The following is a 17,121-nucleotide window of genomic DNA, read 5'->3' as shown; positions in this document are numbered from 1 at the left end:
ATGCTCATATTCATAACCTCATTTGTCTCATCCAATCAAGGTGGCTATAAAACATCTTGCCGTCGAATTATTCCTATTTGTGCAGCGACAGTTTTTCCTTCCACCTCTTTTGCTAATTACTTTCCACTCATCTTCATTTGACGGACAGTATCTACCATCACACATGCACAACACTCCCTCACATCATACTCCTTAAAGGAATACAAACATATCCAAATTTCTCGCCTTTTGTGGATGGAAAGCACCAGCAAGTTGATAAAAAGTGAGATTTTAATTACGTCTGCTTTGTTAATTTAAAGATTATAATTGTGTGCAAGAGAGAAGACTGTGTAAAGAGCTCTTTTGCAAACATTTGATTGCTTTCTTGGTTAATAAAGTGTGCAAACCAGCTTTCTTTGCAACTTTGCAATCATTTTTATTGCTTCTTTTATATTACATAATTGAATAACGCCCATTGAGGCCATGTTAGTGGGTGGGTCAGAGTGTAGTACTGCTTACAGTACAACAGAGGGCAATGCTAAGCAGCCATGAGCTAGTGGACATCAGGAGTAACCTGGCAGTGAAAGGTTGTTCAGTGTTTCCATCCTCATCATTTATAATAGATACAAAATTTAAGGTCAAGACGCAGTTTCCTCAGCAATTAAGGCCGTTTAATTTGGCTGATGTCCCTCTGGTGAAAATAAAGTCGATTAGTAGTTCGATAACAATTCAATCAGGTCATGAAATCACATACCGGAGGCATTTTGAAATGAATTAGCATCCTATTTAAGAGAAAAGTATGCTAAGTGAAACAGAAACTGGGACTAACAAATTTATTAAATGACAAGAGAGGAAAATAGGTTAGGAAGGGATGTTTAATGTCATCTTTATATTTAGACAGCATTCAAGTAAATTATGATTTGGAGGGGAAAAAAAAGGTCTTGTAATGAGACATTGATATCTGGTGCACTGTGTCCTCTCCTCCTCTCAGCTGATAGATCCAGCAGGCCAGAAGGCAGGAAATTAGATTACAGGAGCAGACAGCACAGCTCCAATAAGATTTCTTCTCATTCACTGTCTGGTTCAGGTGCAGCACAAGAGCACAGACCACAGGACAGAATAAAGCCTGACATGTTCAGTTGTTGGTTGGATCCTGCCCCAAAGTCTTTTTTTTTTTTTTTTTTTTTAGAAATCACCCTGGACAGAAACATCAGGGCTCACTTTGCTGTTTTTCTTTGTTTATTCCGGTTGAATCCATTAATCAAATTTCCTCTCCTCATTTCCAGATTGCCAGACCAGACCTTCAGACAGCAGGATCAGATCACTGATGTGAAAAACACAAGAAAAAAAAAATTAGAGATCAAACACAAATCAAATTATTTCACTGTAAATGATTTAATAAGACTTTAAGATTATTTACTTGGTTCTTGGAATACTATAAGGCAGTAGTAAAATGCTTGAATTATAAATTTGTAAATCAAAAGTGGTATTGAGAACTACAAATGCAGCCTACATGGATAGACCAAAATTAACAGGCTTTCGTCAAGTAAACTGTAAAGTACAAAACCTAATCTCCTGTTTAAGCATTCAGCATTTACCAAAACAGTATCAAGGGGTATTAAAAACATGTGTTTACTTGTACTTGCATTCATGGCACTGAGGTCAAGTGTCATATTTAATGAGCTGTTCAGTCATGTTTTCCACAGCATTTAAAGGTCCTGTGTGTAGGATTTAGGGAGGTATATTGGAGGAAATGGAGTAGAATATAACAAGTGTGTTTCCTTTAGTGTATAATCATCTGAAAATAAGATTTGTTGTGTTTTTGTTATAAAATTATTTCTACATACAGAGCAGGTCCTCATCCACTGAGGTCATTTTGTTCTACAATAGTAAGAACAGACTGACCAAACATGCCTCTAGATGGGGACATTTGCACTTTCATGATTTCTACATAGTCAGCTGTCCCTCGGCAGCAAGAGCATCAGAATACACTGATATTTTAAAAGTGAAAGTGCTTAATTCAGTGGCTTTACCAGTTGAAATTGCCTGGTATGTTTGTTTTGGAGAGGAAGACACCTCTACAGATTATTATGGATCAGAAAGAAGATGAGCAAACATTAAGTTGAGAAGAAAGGTGAGCACACATCAGCAGTTGCTGGGCTAGCAGCCCATCTGTTTATTCAGAGTTTTCATCAGTTCTAATGACCTGGTCATTGTGGATAACTTGGATTGGCTATGATGTTTTTTTCAATATTTTGAGCACATGTTAGGCTATATTTTGTGCTACAATGACATTAAGCACTATTTTAATCTAAATGTTGAGGACTTTCCGTGAGTCCATAAAGTTAATGTAAGTGGAAAAGCTGTTATTTTATTTGCTAGTTGACATGATGTCAATACGGGACAACAGCTAAGTTTTTGTTGTTGTTGTTTTGTTTTCTTTACAACAAGAACAAGAACCACATTTTATGGCTGTGATACTGCAGGGCCAATGTGGCAATGCCATATCTCCATGATAAAAGAAAAGTCGGAGCAGAAGAGGGGCAACTGTGTCCACCTTGACAGGACAACATGGCCAGTGATGGATATAGCCATAGTAATTTCAAGGATAATCCTTTGAAAATAAACATTTGTTTATAAAGTCAATACTTGTTAAAATATCTTCCACAAAGCATTGTTTATTTTTCATGTACATAGAAAAATATTACATAGTTCTTTCCAGAAACTCTCTCTAGGAAATTATGAGGATACTGTATACCCTTAATATAAAGTGCTATCCTCTTTTTACTCAACATAAAACTTCACATAGTCAAATTATTATAAAATACCCACCATGTTCGAGATCTTAAGTGTAGAATATGAAGTCCACCCAGGTTGAAAAAATTACACACAAACTTTCAAATTCCCAGACCAAATACAAAGGACCTGACCTCAGTGGTCTCTATGACCCTGCTTGTACTGATGTGTGCTAAGCAGAGGTGTGGACTTGAGTCACACGACTTGAACTCGATTTCAAATTTGATGACTCTGAACTCAACTTGACAAAATCGAAAAAGACTGCAACTCGACTTGGAATTTAACACCAATGACTTGAAAATATTTGATACCTTCCCCAAATCAAAAGTGTGCCACAAATCAGTTCATTTCCCTAAATTTCCTGAATAAACTAACATTAAGGCAACTTAACTTCCCAGATTCACTTGTTTGAACCAATGTAACCAAAGTTACAGGAGAGAACCATGAAGAACAATGTGACATTACTGAGCAGCAGTTGGAAAACATGACACCAAAGTTAATTTTCTTTGCGTACAAAAACGTGGTGGTTAACAGAAAAAGAACTGCAGTATGCAAAACATGTGAGTCAAAACTTACCGATGGAGATACAAAAACTTCTAACAAACTGCAAATTTTAAAAAGCATATATGATTTTTTATTTACTCCATTGCAGACATTTACTTTTTTCAAGAACACATTATGAGTGTCAAAGTTTAGGACTTGGGACTTGACTTGAAATTTACCTGTTTTGACTTGCGACTTACTTATGACTTGCAAAACAATGACTTGGTTCCACCTCTGGTAATAACAAACATAAACCCATCACATTTCCTTCTATCCCTGTAGGGAAAGAGGTGTATTGGATTGTTTGAACATTTCAGTTGCTTTAAGGCATTGTAAATTCTAAAGACTGCTGGGGGCCAGACATGTCAGCACCTGAAAAATGTTGAGTGACTGATCCAACAAACTTTTCACTGTGGTGTGGGCCTGTAAAAATCTCGATTCTCCGGAGCTGGATTACCTGCTTGAAGGAGGAAACTGAAATACTGTGCTGAATGAGATTTTTTTCATGTTCGAAACACATGATAACAACTTTACAGTACTGTCAATGGTATTTTTTTTTTTACATTATTTGTTGATTTCATTATTCTTTTGTTTCAGCAGCTAAAGGTACACAATAGGGAACGAGGGTTACATGTATCCTGGCACTGGACCTGTACAATATTTGCGTTTCTTATCTGCCATAAATCAAGGATTTCAAAAGACAAAGTTGTGTCTCCTTGACCAGACTGTACGCAGACAATTGATAATGGGAGTGTATGTTTCTTGTATGGGTTCATTCAGTCTCCTTTGTGTGACGTTACTGTGCCCACACCAACTAGATGGGAAAAAGAAAAAGAGAACTTGGCAACAGAAAGCAGGGATTTCATTTGAATGTGTTTACCAGTATTTCAAAAGATCATTGATATGGGTAAAACTTATTGCTGGGAAGTGTGAAACTGCTTCCGCTTCTGTTCTTTCCCACTTCACTTTGTGTGGGTGTGTTTCACAAGAACTTTCAGGCTATTCAAATTCACGTGCAACCGTTTAAACCCAATGGCTACTGTAAACGGCCTATGAGATAGAGAGAAAGAGACTGAGGGAGTCGGTCTGTATGCATGGAGCTTATCTAGATGTTGTGTGGGGTTAAAAAAAACAGCAGCTGTTGTTTTGAATCGTATATTTTTCATTCCACTTTCCAGGATGGCCGGCTGTAGGATACTGAAATTATGTTGTGGTTTCTGTAAAGAAGCCTATGCGACTGAAATTTGGATATTTGTCCGCCTACTATATCATGTACGACCTACAGAAGCCTCTCTGTGACCTACTTTCCATACATAGTTGACTCTTGATGGGAACAGCCCCCCTTCCAAAGGTTGCTTAGCTTTGGGGAGTGTCCTTCCATGGCCTGCAGCTGTGAGCTCTGGCTGACACACAGAGTGTGTTGCGCAAGTCCTATGACGCTTTAAACAAGGTAGAAGGGAACATAACTTTGACCGTGGACTTGTAGCCTATATTATGAGTTTATCTATCATGGTAGTTGTTTTGTATTCTTTAGACTTGGACCTGCAGACTCCCATAAAAACAACTGTGATAGTATCATCCATGACTTATGTCCTTATAAAGACAGGAACGTTAGAGCGGCATCTTTCAAAAGCAAACATTAAGTGAGTGCTGAAAGAAACACTAAAAATTGAAATATGAAGCCCAAAAGCTGAACGGTAATAGAAGAGAAAATGAATCCAATAAAACAATGTAACTTTGGTCGAACGATATAGAGGGCAAATTTTAAGATTTAAGAGCCCAGATAACACAAAAAATATTAAGAAGTTCCATTACCATATTAGCAAATGCCCAAAATAGTCTTGTATGTACTGTCATTTTCGTACTCTCTACAAGTTAAACAATCTTTTTCCCATACAAACCTGAGTCTACTAAAAACCATTTGAGGTTGTGGGTTAATTCAGCACAACTTAAAATTAAAGGGGAGGAATGTTCCCACTGAATGACTTACTACAGGTATAAAACAGTATGACATTTATATGGTGCTCATTTGTGTGGTACTTTAACTCTGAATTCGGCCTTTGTATCAGCGCTCACACTGGATTATGGCACAAAGTTTAACTTCATACAGTAGGCCTACCTTGTGTATTCAAAAGATAGTCTGTAAATCAATATTTGAAGATGGATAAGGATCAAAAGTTCACATTTCCTTTCTTCTTTTCATTTCACTACTCTTGCACCAGTTGAAATATGATGAGAGGGCTAAATGACTGGTTTTAATAAAACGGTCAAGGTTTTGTTAAAGCAAGAAGACAGATGAGACATGGGGGATGGGCAGTTTACAGACAAGAGCCATATCATTACAGCCTGTTGCAGCTGTGTGTGAGCAGCACAACAGGTTTCTCCTACGCAAACAGGAACTGAGGAGCAACAAATCCTTTTGTCACCTCGCAGAAAAAAAGTAGGAAATGGGTCAACAAATCGCATTTATTTTATTATTCGAACAAAGGGTTGACGTTACATAACACTAAACTATATGTATAGTGAATTTAAACCGTCATATGGTGTTTAATGTAAGCGCAGAGCTCCTTTTTGTGCCACATAGACGGATCATGCTGGTTTGAAAGCGCTTGTTTTCTCACTTCTCTCAGGAGCTCCAACAAAGGAAAGGAGAGGAGGGTCAGCGATTGACGTCACCAGTCTGGCAACAGGCGTGAATGCGTCTGTCATTCTCGTCGGTGATTGGTCGTCGCGGTGGAACTCGGCGCGTGATTGGTCAGATCTGTGTTAGAACGGGCTACATATCGCTGCTGTAGATTCCATTTTGTTGCAATTCAGACGGAGTCAGGAGAGAGGAAGAAGTGGCGTACTACGGCCACTGTTAACACCACTTAACCTTCGAGGGCGACGGATTTGTGGGAAATATAGCTTGCTGTGCTTTCTTACAAAGTCCGCCGAGGGATCTCAACGTTCAAACCGCATATTTTCTCGGACGAAAGGCTTCGACAACCAAGCCTGAGGAAGTCGGTAAGAGAATCAGTTTTGTGCCTCGTCGCCATATTGAGTTCACCGTTTCTTTGTTTTGGTTTGGTGCCAAAGCGGTGTGACCAAGATTTTTGACGCGTTATTTACTTAACCAAATGTTGGGAGTATATATAAATCATAACGTCGATCGAAATGATGATTTTAACGTCTTTTTGTCGCAGAAGATCTCCTTTATATGATCCTCTTGGTAGGACAAAGCGTCTGCATTAAGCCGTTAGGCGCACAAACAAAAGTGGGATAACATCGCAGTACGCTTACGTAAGATTTTGTTGTGATGAGTCGCCATCATTTTATATATAACGTTTATGTTCTGACGAAAGGATTCGTGGTCAATGTTACACCAGTTATTGATTTTTTTATTTTTTTTTTGCATTGCTGGATGCAATGACGCACTCTAAAATAGGACGTCCCATCATAAAAGACAACACAATGCTATTCTAAATTATAGACGAGCACTGCTAATGGGTATTTATAGGTTATTAGCATCTCTAATTGACATTTTTTTGCCCCCATAGCCTTCGACTTCTTGGATCAATCGTGTGCCGAGGTGAATTGATGTTCAGCTCGGCTCCACGGGAAAACAACGCTCATTGGCACATGAAAACTTCAGACCTTGCTGGACACAGAAGTGCAGCGAGAAGTAGACAGAGGACTACTTCGAGGACCTGGGGACCGGTTGGAGGTGAAAGATTGAAGAGAGAGCTCTGCTTCATCAACTTTCTGACAACAAAGAGGTGAGCTGGGGCTGTTTTGCTCTGGGCTGTGTGTGTGTGTGGGGGAGGGGCGGCGCAGGCTTGGCTGTCTGGTGTTCCTGCACGTAACCCTCTGTGCTTGTTTTCGTCGAGGCTGGTGCAAGTGTGTACGTGCTGTGTGGACGGATTAGGCTTTGTCACGTTTACACTGACAATAAATAGAAATTTAATCGATCACAATATATTCCAAAGATTTCAATGCACTGAAGTAATAATATATTTTAATCGTTTAGGTGACACGTAGTGCAGAAGCAGTATGGGAGGTGGAGAGAGATATAACATTCCAGTTTCCCACCCTGAGCGCCCTTTGCCAAAGAAGAACCATCAACTTGGCCGGGCTAAGCAGAGGAGCCGTGACCAGAACGGAGTAGCAGCTTCTGCAGGAGGGGCAGGTGGCCTTCATCATCACGGCCACCGCCGAAGTGACAAAGGCGTTGCATACCACAGGTCTCCGGAGGCGCGGCAGGCCGCGTCTGCAGAGAAGAATGCTTCTGTCCGCTTTGCCACCTATGATCAGAACTGGGAGGGTGCAGTGTCTCACCTCAACACGCTCCTGGCAACACAGGGAAGTCCAAGCTACGCAGGGCCTAAGTTCAGCGAGCCACCCTCGCCTAGCGTGTTGCCCAAACCCCCCAGCCACTGGGTGTCCTTCCCAATAGGCTCCTGTGACAACAGGGAGATGATGGCCTTCCAGCTCAAGAGCCTCCTCAAGGTGCAAGCCTGAGAGGGATACCCACACTCGATTGAAAAGCCAATGTATGAACTGGGACTCTTCAGAGGGCACCCACTCACCCACCAGGAACACCTCAGTGCTGTAATACTTTTTAGCTGTTTTTAGATCGACCTCTTTTGGTGTAGAGAGCATTTGCAGTAATGTTGACTGTGAATGTTTATTCAACACTCAATTTTTTAAACCAATGTTTCAAAATATTACAGCCTTGAAGTCTTGCTGGTCGGTAATGCCTTCAGCGGAGTCAGTTTCTGTGACTAATGATGAACTGGATATCCTTTCTACTTCTGTTTTGTTTTGTTATTTTTATTGTTGGCTGTCAAAAGCAGATTGAGTGTGCTTTGCCACCACAAACAAGGGTTATAGAATAGGTCAGGTAAATTCCCATCACTTTTACGGTCCATTTCTGTGGACAGACATGCTTTTTCATTTCACAAGTTTTATGATGAGCCTTTGGGGTCACCTCTAAAGCTTCAGGTGCTAAAGCAAAATCACATTTGTAGCATATTTTTTGACTAGGGCCCGTCTTTTCATTTATGTATGACAATCCTTGTTTGGGATGGGAAAAGACACTCGACTGCAATTCTGCAGGGAAAGAAGCTATCTTACTGGAGGTCAAAAGTATAACCTCAAACTGAAGGGTAAAAAGAGACCATGGCACACGGGCCTTGGACTGTCAACTCCTGTACCTTTTTTATTGCGCTGTGCGCACATGCACTATAGGAGTTGAGCTGGTCCTCGGCCTACAACACTCTATCATAGCATTATTTTGTACAAGTCCTTGATTGTTGTGGTTGAAAGATGTATGAAGTGTGTAACCAAAGCAATGTTTTTGCTGTATTTTTTTTCTTCTCCTTTTTTGGACAAATGTGGTCGGCTTTTTTGCCATTGCCACTAACCTTGCCAGCCCGAGTGGTGAATGGGTCCGAGCCCCCAGGGTCACTTCTAGCTGTTCATCTGTTCCAATCAGTACTGTTATGCTCCCCAGTCTCAGCCTTTTCAGGACAGAGCTGCAGCTTTAACACGCGGAAGAGGGCCTGGCTTAGTTGTGGGACTGTTGAGTTTCACTTTCTAAGCCATGTGACGTGGTCCTGTTGGCTGCATGCATTTGTAAGCAGTGTAAGGCAGAGCTGAGGACGCTTTCTGAATCGAAGTGGCCCCAGGGACTCAACATGAGGCAGCAGGCTGGTGTTTATGTTTACAAAGTAGGTCGTGGTGGTTGACCATCCCATAATCAACAGACACTCTCTGCCTCTTGCCTCTGCCTCTTGTTTACCCTCTTGCACTGCAATCAGACTAGTTTTGAATAAGTTACAGGCCAGGATGCTATTGAAATGATGGAGGCGTAATTGACTATCTCCCTATGGATTCTCTATTTTTGTGATTCAATCCTCTGTTGAGGCTCTTTTTGCTTTCCCCTTGCAGAATTGTTGGTGTTTATAGCCAGCCTAAAGATGACAAAACAAAGTATGAGAGCTTGTTAATGTGTTCAAGAGCCATGTAAATAATGAAATAATGAAATGTATAAAGTACTTGTAGCATATGTACATTTGCAGGCCGAGTTTAAGGCCTGTATGACAAAAGTATTTTTAGTAATAACACTGAATGTATAAGACATGCTAAGGACATGTCTTGACTTCAATACTGAAGAATATTTTTGTTAAAAAAACTGCCTATAGCATTTCTCAGTACCCCTGCACTGTTATCTTTCCAGAGATCTTGCACATGTTTTTTATTGTTTTGTATTATGCAGTGTAGGGTGAAATATGCGTAGTGCAAATGACATAAAACTGCAAAACACAATTGGATCCTAGAGGAGACTTGCCCATGTATGAATTCAAGTTCTGAATGTGCTTACAGTCTGTAAGCGTGATGCTTTTAATCTTGAGTTGACCTGTTTGTGCCTAAGTTGAAATCCATGCTGAAACTGAATATTTTCATTAGGTGGCAATGCCACAAATTGACCAAATGTTGTTGTTTTTTTTTGTTTTGTTTTTTTTAAAACCAGAACCATCTTCAGTTCTCAGCTGTTCTTCCGCCAGCTGACAACTGAACTTGGCCCCATGCTGTTTAAGTTCTACGTTCGAAGGGTTCATGTTAACATTTTCTTTCTTGCTGTGATTGAATTGTGCATGGCAGTCTCCTGTATTCAAAATTTTAAACATGTAACGAATTGGCTGTTAATTTGTCCCCCCTGATGAAATGTCACCGAAGATAAAATGAAAATGCCCTGTTAATGATTGGTATGAATTGGATGTTTAAAAAAAGGCAAATGTAAAAGAATGCACTGAATTGATGACAAATTTTTACAAAAAGAAAAAATAAATCCCTTTCCCCTCCCCCTATTTTTGTCTGTGCTTGAGTATCTTCTCACTGGTGCTAACATTTAGCAGTAGTATCACCCAGGAATAGACTTAATGTATTCATTGCCACCATATCCAGTGATTGTTAGAGCAGGGTGTCTACAGGACACTTTAATTGGTTTTAAAGATGTTTACAATGCCATTTCTGACCAAAGCCTGACAATTTAGCTTTCCATATATAATGCACTGCAGGTAATTTTTAGGCTCAACAAATATGTATGTTGTCCTTTGCAAAGGTAGGTTTTCTGTAGTTATTAGTTTGTTAATCTACAGCAGGATTGTTAAGTTATAAATTCAGTTGGGCTGGGACCAAAAAGTTTCACACATTTTCAGCAGCAAGCAACCTATAAAAACCTTTTTAGCTTTTGGTAATGACCAAATGCAAATTAATGTAGTAAAAGTAGCAATGTTTATAGTGTACAGCAGGTTGCCTCTTCCTGTCTTATCTATAAACTTACTAGTTACTGAAATATCTATCAAAGGGCTGTGGGTCAAGTAAAACACAGACAGCTTCTCCAAGGAACTTGATCCACTTTTATCTCCCCAAATAAGGAAGGACAACTCCAAATAGACAAGAGTGGCATCTCACCTCGTTTATCACTCCGCCAAACTTCATTACTCTTATTACCTGCACATAAGTTGTGCAATAGTAAATAGTTCCCAAATGTAATGTGAGGAGCAAATTAAATGTGAGTGTCGTGAACATTAAATAATGTTGCTGCAAAGTAACTAACAATGAAAAACAAGACATTGTACTTGATTCGTCCTCATGAAAATAAATCCCCTCTTACAGCAGTTTCACATTTTAAATAAAATATTTACCACACCTTCAGCAAGTAACGATATAAGTGCCAATAATGTTGGCTGTCTTTAATTTGACTCTGGGCCTCTGTACGTATCCCTGGCCAGGCCACTCTTAGATTGCACCTGGGCCAGATGTGGCCCACAGGTGGCCAATTAAATAGGCCTGATGTACAGTACTCTTAACAGATAAGTATAAAGTAAAAAGACAGTATTGGGTGGAAGGTTTAAGGATGTGTACCATCAGAAATGTGGACTTATATACAGAACAACTTGACTTGTTTTACCAAAAAGGGATTAAAGATGAATGAATGAAATCAGATAAAATGCATGGCAATAAAGACAGCAAAAATTTAAACTTAATGACTATTAAGTGACTTTTAAGACCTAATATTTATAAAAGTGAAATTTAAGATTTTAATGTCCTGCGGACCAGCCTGGACTGCAGGAGCTCTCATTCGTTGCAATCCGAGTCACAGTTCAACTTGTGGGGTCAGAAAGCGTTCAGGCTTCTTCATTTCTTTATTGACAAAGCATACCAAGTAAACTAGGATAACAGTACTAAGGAACACTTGAAATATTCAACTGACTTTGTTTCACTTGCTGGAACAAAGTACAAGAGAAATGAATACAGTTTATCTTAAACATATTGTTACATACAATACTGGACAAAGTATAAGGTAGCAAATAACTGTCATTCCATTCATCATCCATTGCTACAGTATTTACAGCTACTATAGTATACAGCAGTATAACAGTGCCCCTGACACCAGTTATCCAAGAACAGCATAGTTAGTTAATACTGGTTAGTCAGGGCCTGAAATTCAGATTAGTAATTTGTGTTTTTATTACACACAAAAAATAGAGCCAAAGTGAAACAGGCATCATACTAACAAATGATGTAAATATTGCTAACTCAGAGTACAAAAATACTGGCAATGCCAAACTTTATTTTACCTTCAGCAACCCTTATTATACAAGTCCAAGCATAAACTGATAACGATCATCTGTGCTTTCATAGATCACTTTAGAACAAAACACATTTTCTCTAAAACAAATGTCTGAGCTCCTGCTGCTCTCTTCCCTTTGGCAACAGACTCCATAATGTGGTGATAACAAATGCAAACACTCTACTTATCGTAGCCGAACAGAAACATCCTCAGAGACAGATTAACACGACTTTGGTGGGACAGTCAGTCAGTGGCCTCCGGACTTGCGTCCGGCCCACGACCTGGAGCGAGAGCGTGACCGGGACAGGGATCTAGAGTAGGAGCGTGACGGGGATCGTCCACCGGGCTGTTTGTGGGAGCTGGAGGTTGGGTGGAAGTCCTCCGCCGGGCTGTGGGATCTGGACTGGCTCTTTTTACCTTTGGACATGGGTCTGGAAGGTGAAGGGGAGCGGGACGCAGAGTGGCTACGTGAGCCTGCTGCATGGTGTGTCCTGTGGTGCTCACGAGGAGGACCTCTGTACCTGGAAGGATGATCATTAAGTTTAGAATGATACAACAGTCTTTACTTATTTTACATACTACAAGATGACCAATGAGCCTACTTTTCATTTTCATGGCTTCTGCTCCGTCTGTGTCGACTGTAGGACCGAGATCTGTAAAGAGAACAAAAACACAAATCAGTTTTTCAGGGTGTAACTTAGACATTATAAAAGACCTGGTGCACCACCTTATTCCTGGATAGAGGAACAATGACGTCTTGTAATTTGGCAGTGTATAACTTCCTGCTTTTTTACAGACCAAACTGGTTTATACCAGCTCCAGAGTGCCTAAAATAGTCAGAATACGCAAGTACCTTAAGGTTAACTGCACTTAGATATTCTTTTTCTTTTTATTAGTGTGCTGGGGAATGAAGAGAACGATCACACCTGAATTAAAACCATACATGGTGCTTTAGATATGACATTATGATGTATCATGTGATGTTATGTAACCTAGATGTTAGTTTAAGTCACAGGTGGGTTCACTTAAAAACACTAGTAGGGTCAGGTATTGAAAATATTTGATACCAGAGCCAATATAACATCATGTCAGTACCGATACCAAAACAGTAGTTTTCCCACTACCTTAGTTTGGATAAAATTTGGAGCTAAATGTTGCGCCTGGGGCACGTCTTGTATTAATGATACTCGTTACCTATAGAGGTTGGAAAATGATATACGTTTCTTCCCTGTTCCAAAACCAAAATCAAACCCTGAAAAGTGTAGGGTTAGCTAGCTAGCTACTGAAGATACAGCCTACTGAATGTATACACATGCTGCTTTTGCTTTTTAATGATTATAACAGTGAAAAAAAGACCGACCCTGCTGTACAGGAACCAGTGAAGGGAAGCAGGGAAACTTTGCTGATATTCAACCAGCTGTGTGTCGTCACACTGAGGGCAGATGAACATTGTTTGACTTCCCCTGGAGATCCCCACGATCAGCAGTGATGTGGTGGTTCACTTTTACACTGTGATCTGTAGCCTATAGTTCGGCTTTAGCTTCTAACTATCTTTGTCTTTTTAACCTGTTGTTGCTGCTGAGTCAGTTTGACATCCTGGATATATCCTTTAAACACAGACTGTAGACCCCTCTGTCTGCTTCTCTCTGGAATCACTGTTTCATTTTCCCAAAATATGATGGTATTTCTTCAGGGAGTGCAGTTAGTTACAGTGTGGGCTCCATGCTTACTCTGACAGCTTGACGGACCATCACAAAGGGGCGGGGCTTAGTGAAGGGTCAGTTGAGTGTGGATAACATGATAAACCTCAGCATTGCAACAAAGAAATCATAGGTTCCATAACAAAGTGATAAAAAGTTTTTCATTTAAGTGTCTGAAGAGTTACTGTAGGTGCAATAAAACAAAGTTACCAACAACTCACTCTCTAGGGCTCTCAGACCTCCGGGGACGGCGCTCATAGGAGGGGCTGCGAGACCTGCGTCTATCGTAGCTACGGCTCCTGGACCGTCTTCGACGACTATCCCGATCATCGTCGTAGCGGGAGAAACTGCGAGGAGAATGGCGCTCCTTGGACTTCATCTGGTTAGGGGCTTGATGAAGAATTTACATCAGAACATTAGGTGGTTATGAACTCAGTATGTTATGATGTGGAATTCAGGTTACAGAAGTTAAATGTGCGCTGCTTTGAACTGCAAACTGTTCATACTCTTTCTGTCCCCCTGGGCGAACTGGATCTCGATCTGACGCCCACAAACCCATTTACGATCCAGGTTGTGAAGAGCGTCCTCTGCATCCCGGACATCTTCAAATGTGCTGTATTGTTAAGGCCTTTTGATTTTGAAATGTGTAAAATTGGGACAGAAAAAGCTTCACACATGCACAACAATTACAAAAATAAAGGCTGCCACACAGGTTGGCAGCTGCAGTCTATAAAACACAGCTACTGGAGTTAGATCAGTGCGGTGCAACATCAGTTATTTCAGGTGATTTCAAAGTGAAATTAATGAAATTTCATTGTCTTCAGTCTGCAATTAAAAAACATAAAACTGAATCAATGGGCCCACTTATGATTTCAAATTGTGAAGACAAGACAAATATTGATGGTGATCAAATTCGGTAGGATACAAAACATTAGACTTGTTACCTTTAACATGCTTGACCTTTGACCTTGAGCTTGATCTTTATTGTCTTGGCAGAAGAACTTGAGGTTTCCTGCTTGTCTTTGCCCAATAAACACTTTGCTTTTCCTCCCTTTGGTAGACAAATGGAAGCCTGGGTGCTCTCTTTTCTCCTCTTTGTATCTTCATGCTTTTGCTCTCTCTTTATTTTCCCAATTCCACTACCGCTTGTCGCCTGGGTGTCTTTGGCTTGAATCTACTCTACAACCGCCTTTCAACTTTCTTTGGTGTGGGGTCTCCAGAACTGTATCTTTATCATTCTAAGGCAACAACAACAGAAGAAATATTGGTTAGGAATAAGTTTAAATATGAAAACAATATACTAGATAACACATCATACCTAAAGAATAAAATTACATTAAAAAACAAACAAACATTCCCATTGTCAGGTCAGGTGTCACTGAACCAACTGTAACCCAAAAAATACATTAAATACTTTACAATCCCTCTGTGAAAACACAATTTCTAAATTAACATGAAAAGAATAAAGGATATTGAATGTAAGCAAATCCTCTTGCCCGTCGTGTATAGAAGTCAAGTGGAATGTAGACATCTACAATAGGCCCATAACGACCAAACTCACGTCGTAAATCCTCTGGCCTAAAGTGTCATGAAATAAAACATTTATTCTGTTGGCTGACATATGAGCTTAGCTGGAGCCCAGTGTTCAAGGTATACACAAGAGCTGGTGCCAGCACAGCATATGACAAAACTTATTTGCAGACATATCCAATTACTGTCTCACTCCAAGTGTATGCTTCCTTATTTAAAAATAAAAACCCAGCCAGCCAACTTCATACATCTGTAACAGCCACTGAAGCTAGATATGGCATGCATTATATCTCAACAGAGGGGGCAAATCACAGGGGGGTAGTTACCTGAAAATGACCAACATTTTGCTAAATTTATTACAGTGACATTTCAGACGTTCTGTGGACTTACAACATGAGCAATTCAAGGATTTTGAACATGGATATACTAGATTTTAGGGTCAAATAACAGAAACACATTTAAATGTAAATCAGTTGCTGGGAACTATTTCTTCTGTGTAAAACCAATTAAAAACTTTGCAGAGCAAGGTCTGTGTAACTGCGATTTTTTTTTTAGCACCAAATTCCATTCACATTGTATTGGGGTGGTAGTATGAGTTTCGGAGGGGGACATCTTAATACCCTGGCATCTCTTGGGGCAAATGAGAGATTATGTCTTTTGTCATTTGGGTTAACTTTAACGACATTGTTTATTTGTGTTTCATCAATAACAGAAACAACATGTACTTCTTGAGAGGTATTTGCAATTCCAAATACATATAAAAGTCTGCAATAGCTGAGTTAAGACAGTTTTTGCCTTCTTAACATTAAGTGGGAGGATTAATTATACTTTAAAAGATGTCAGCAACACACACCTAATTGGCTTGAATTTTTCGTATTGTGTTGATGGACACCATTTTGTATTTTATAAATGTATAATCCATGAACAGTGATGACAGCTCCAGTTCAATCTCGGACAACAAAACTACCAGTATTACAGGCTTAATGAGGCATTTCGCCTTCCTTTATTACGTTTCTGGCATGTAAATGTACAGTGACCTTAACTTGACATTTCATAGGAGTCTGCCTGCAACAGTGTCCGGTGCATGTCCATTTTCTGCTCCTGTTAGGTAACATTAATAATTGACTCAACTGGGGGCGTGACGTTTATTAAGGGTTAACGGTAGGGTCTAAAACAAAAATAGACTTTGTCTTCAATGTGCACGTAACGTAATTCCCACCAGACAACACAGACTATTACTGCAGCCACGCTAGACTATTAATATACCGGTATGCCCATAATATAAAATGCATCTTGCTTTAAGGGGGGAGTGGCGTGACGTCAGCAGCAACAACACCAGCTTCTTGGTTGCTAACGTTAGATGTCAGTTAGCAAACCTTATGCGGAGAAATGTAGTGAATGATGGGGTGTTAGCTGATATCCGAAACAATATTCGGTTAAAAAATAACTACCACACCTTTTTAGGTCCATCCCCGATTGTAATCATTCGTAACGTTGACGTCACGTAGCTATTTTGGTGATGACAAATATGTTTGCTAACTGACTAGCATTAGCTTGTCCCTGCACGTTAGCAGGGGTAAAATGACAACATACCTGGACTCGTCGGCGATGTTTCTAACGAAGAGAGACGTGTTAGGCGGCCTCAGGTACCTCGCCATTTTGTAAAGGCCCGATACTGTGATTTAGCGGCCGTGAATTTATTTACTTCGGCTGTATTTTCAAACCCCGGTGCTTTACCTCAGCCGACACCAACTCAGCTACGTGGTCACACTGTTTCCTGCACACTGCGCATGCGCAGAAATGTACAGCCACGAAGACAGGCATACACACACCTGACCTCTCACCAAACTATTATGTAATATAGATTTACATTATTCCATTGTTTTCTTTTAATTATATATTTAGGCCTGCTGCTTGCCTGACAGATATACAAAGGACCTTTGCAAAGGGAGC

General features: G+C 40.0%; 2 protein-coding genes across 2 annotated transcripts; one reads left to right on the top strand and one right to left on the bottom strand.

Moving 5' to 3' along the window:
* Positions 1 to 6,108: 6,108 nt before the first annotated feature.
* Positions 6,109 to 10,169, top strand: pnrc2 (proline-rich nuclear receptor coactivator 2). Its single transcript, XM_050047984.1, has 3 exons — positions 6,109 to 6,324; positions 6,858 to 7,076; positions 7,328 to 10,169. Exon 3 carries the CDS (start codon positions 7,351 to 7,353, stop codon positions 7,816 to 7,818), a length of 468 nt encoding a protein of 155 aa, XP_049903941.1. The 5' UTR covers positions 6,109 to 6,324; positions 6,858 to 7,076; positions 7,328 to 7,350; the 3' UTR covers positions 7,819 to 10,169.
* Positions 10,170 to 11,491: 1,322 nt separating this feature from the next.
* srsf10a (serine and arginine rich splicing factor 10a) lies at positions 11,492 to 16,999 on the bottom strand. The gene is made up of 6 exons (XM_050047983.1): positions 16,762 to 16,999; positions 15,112 to 15,216; positions 14,145 to 14,248; positions 13,860 to 14,028; positions 12,541 to 12,591; positions 11,492 to 12,459 (listed from the first exon to the last, which is right to left on the bottom strand). Exons 1-6 carry the CDS (start codon positions 16,824 to 16,826, stop codon positions 12,186 to 12,188), a joined length of 768 nt encoding a protein of 255 aa, XP_049903940.1. The 5' UTR covers positions 16,827 to 16,999; the 3' UTR covers positions 11,492 to 12,185.
* Between the last annotated feature and the right edge of the window lie 122 nt (positions 17,000 to 17,121).

This window comes from Epinephelus moara, chromosome 6 (genome assembly GCF_006386435.1).
Source record: "Epinephelus moara isolate mb chromosome 6, YSFRI_EMoa_1.0, whole genome shotgun sequence".
Lineage (NCBI taxonomy): Eukaryota > Metazoa > Chordata > Actinopteri > Perciformes > Serranidae > Epinephelus > Epinephelus moara.
Note: the sequence above shows the minus strand (reverse complement) of the source record. Positions and strands in the feature narration are given on the sequence as shown.

Coding starts and splice junctions, on each gene's coding strand:
- srsf10a (XM_050047983.1), bottom strand. CDS start 16,826: ATGGCGAGGTACCTGAGGCCGCCTAACACGTCTCTCTTCGTTAGAAAC. Junction 15,217..16,761: donor AACATCGCCGACGAGTCCAG/GTATGTTGTCAT, acceptor ATGACACTTTAG/GCCAGAGGATTTACGACGTG. Junction 12,460..12,540: donor AGAAGCCATGAAAATGAAAA/GTAGGCTCATTG, acceptor TCATCCTTCCAG/GTACAGAGGTCCTCCTCGTG.
- pnrc2 (XM_050047984.1), top strand. CDS start 7,351: ATGGGAGGTGGAGAGAGATATAACATTCCAGTTTCCCACCCTGAGCGC.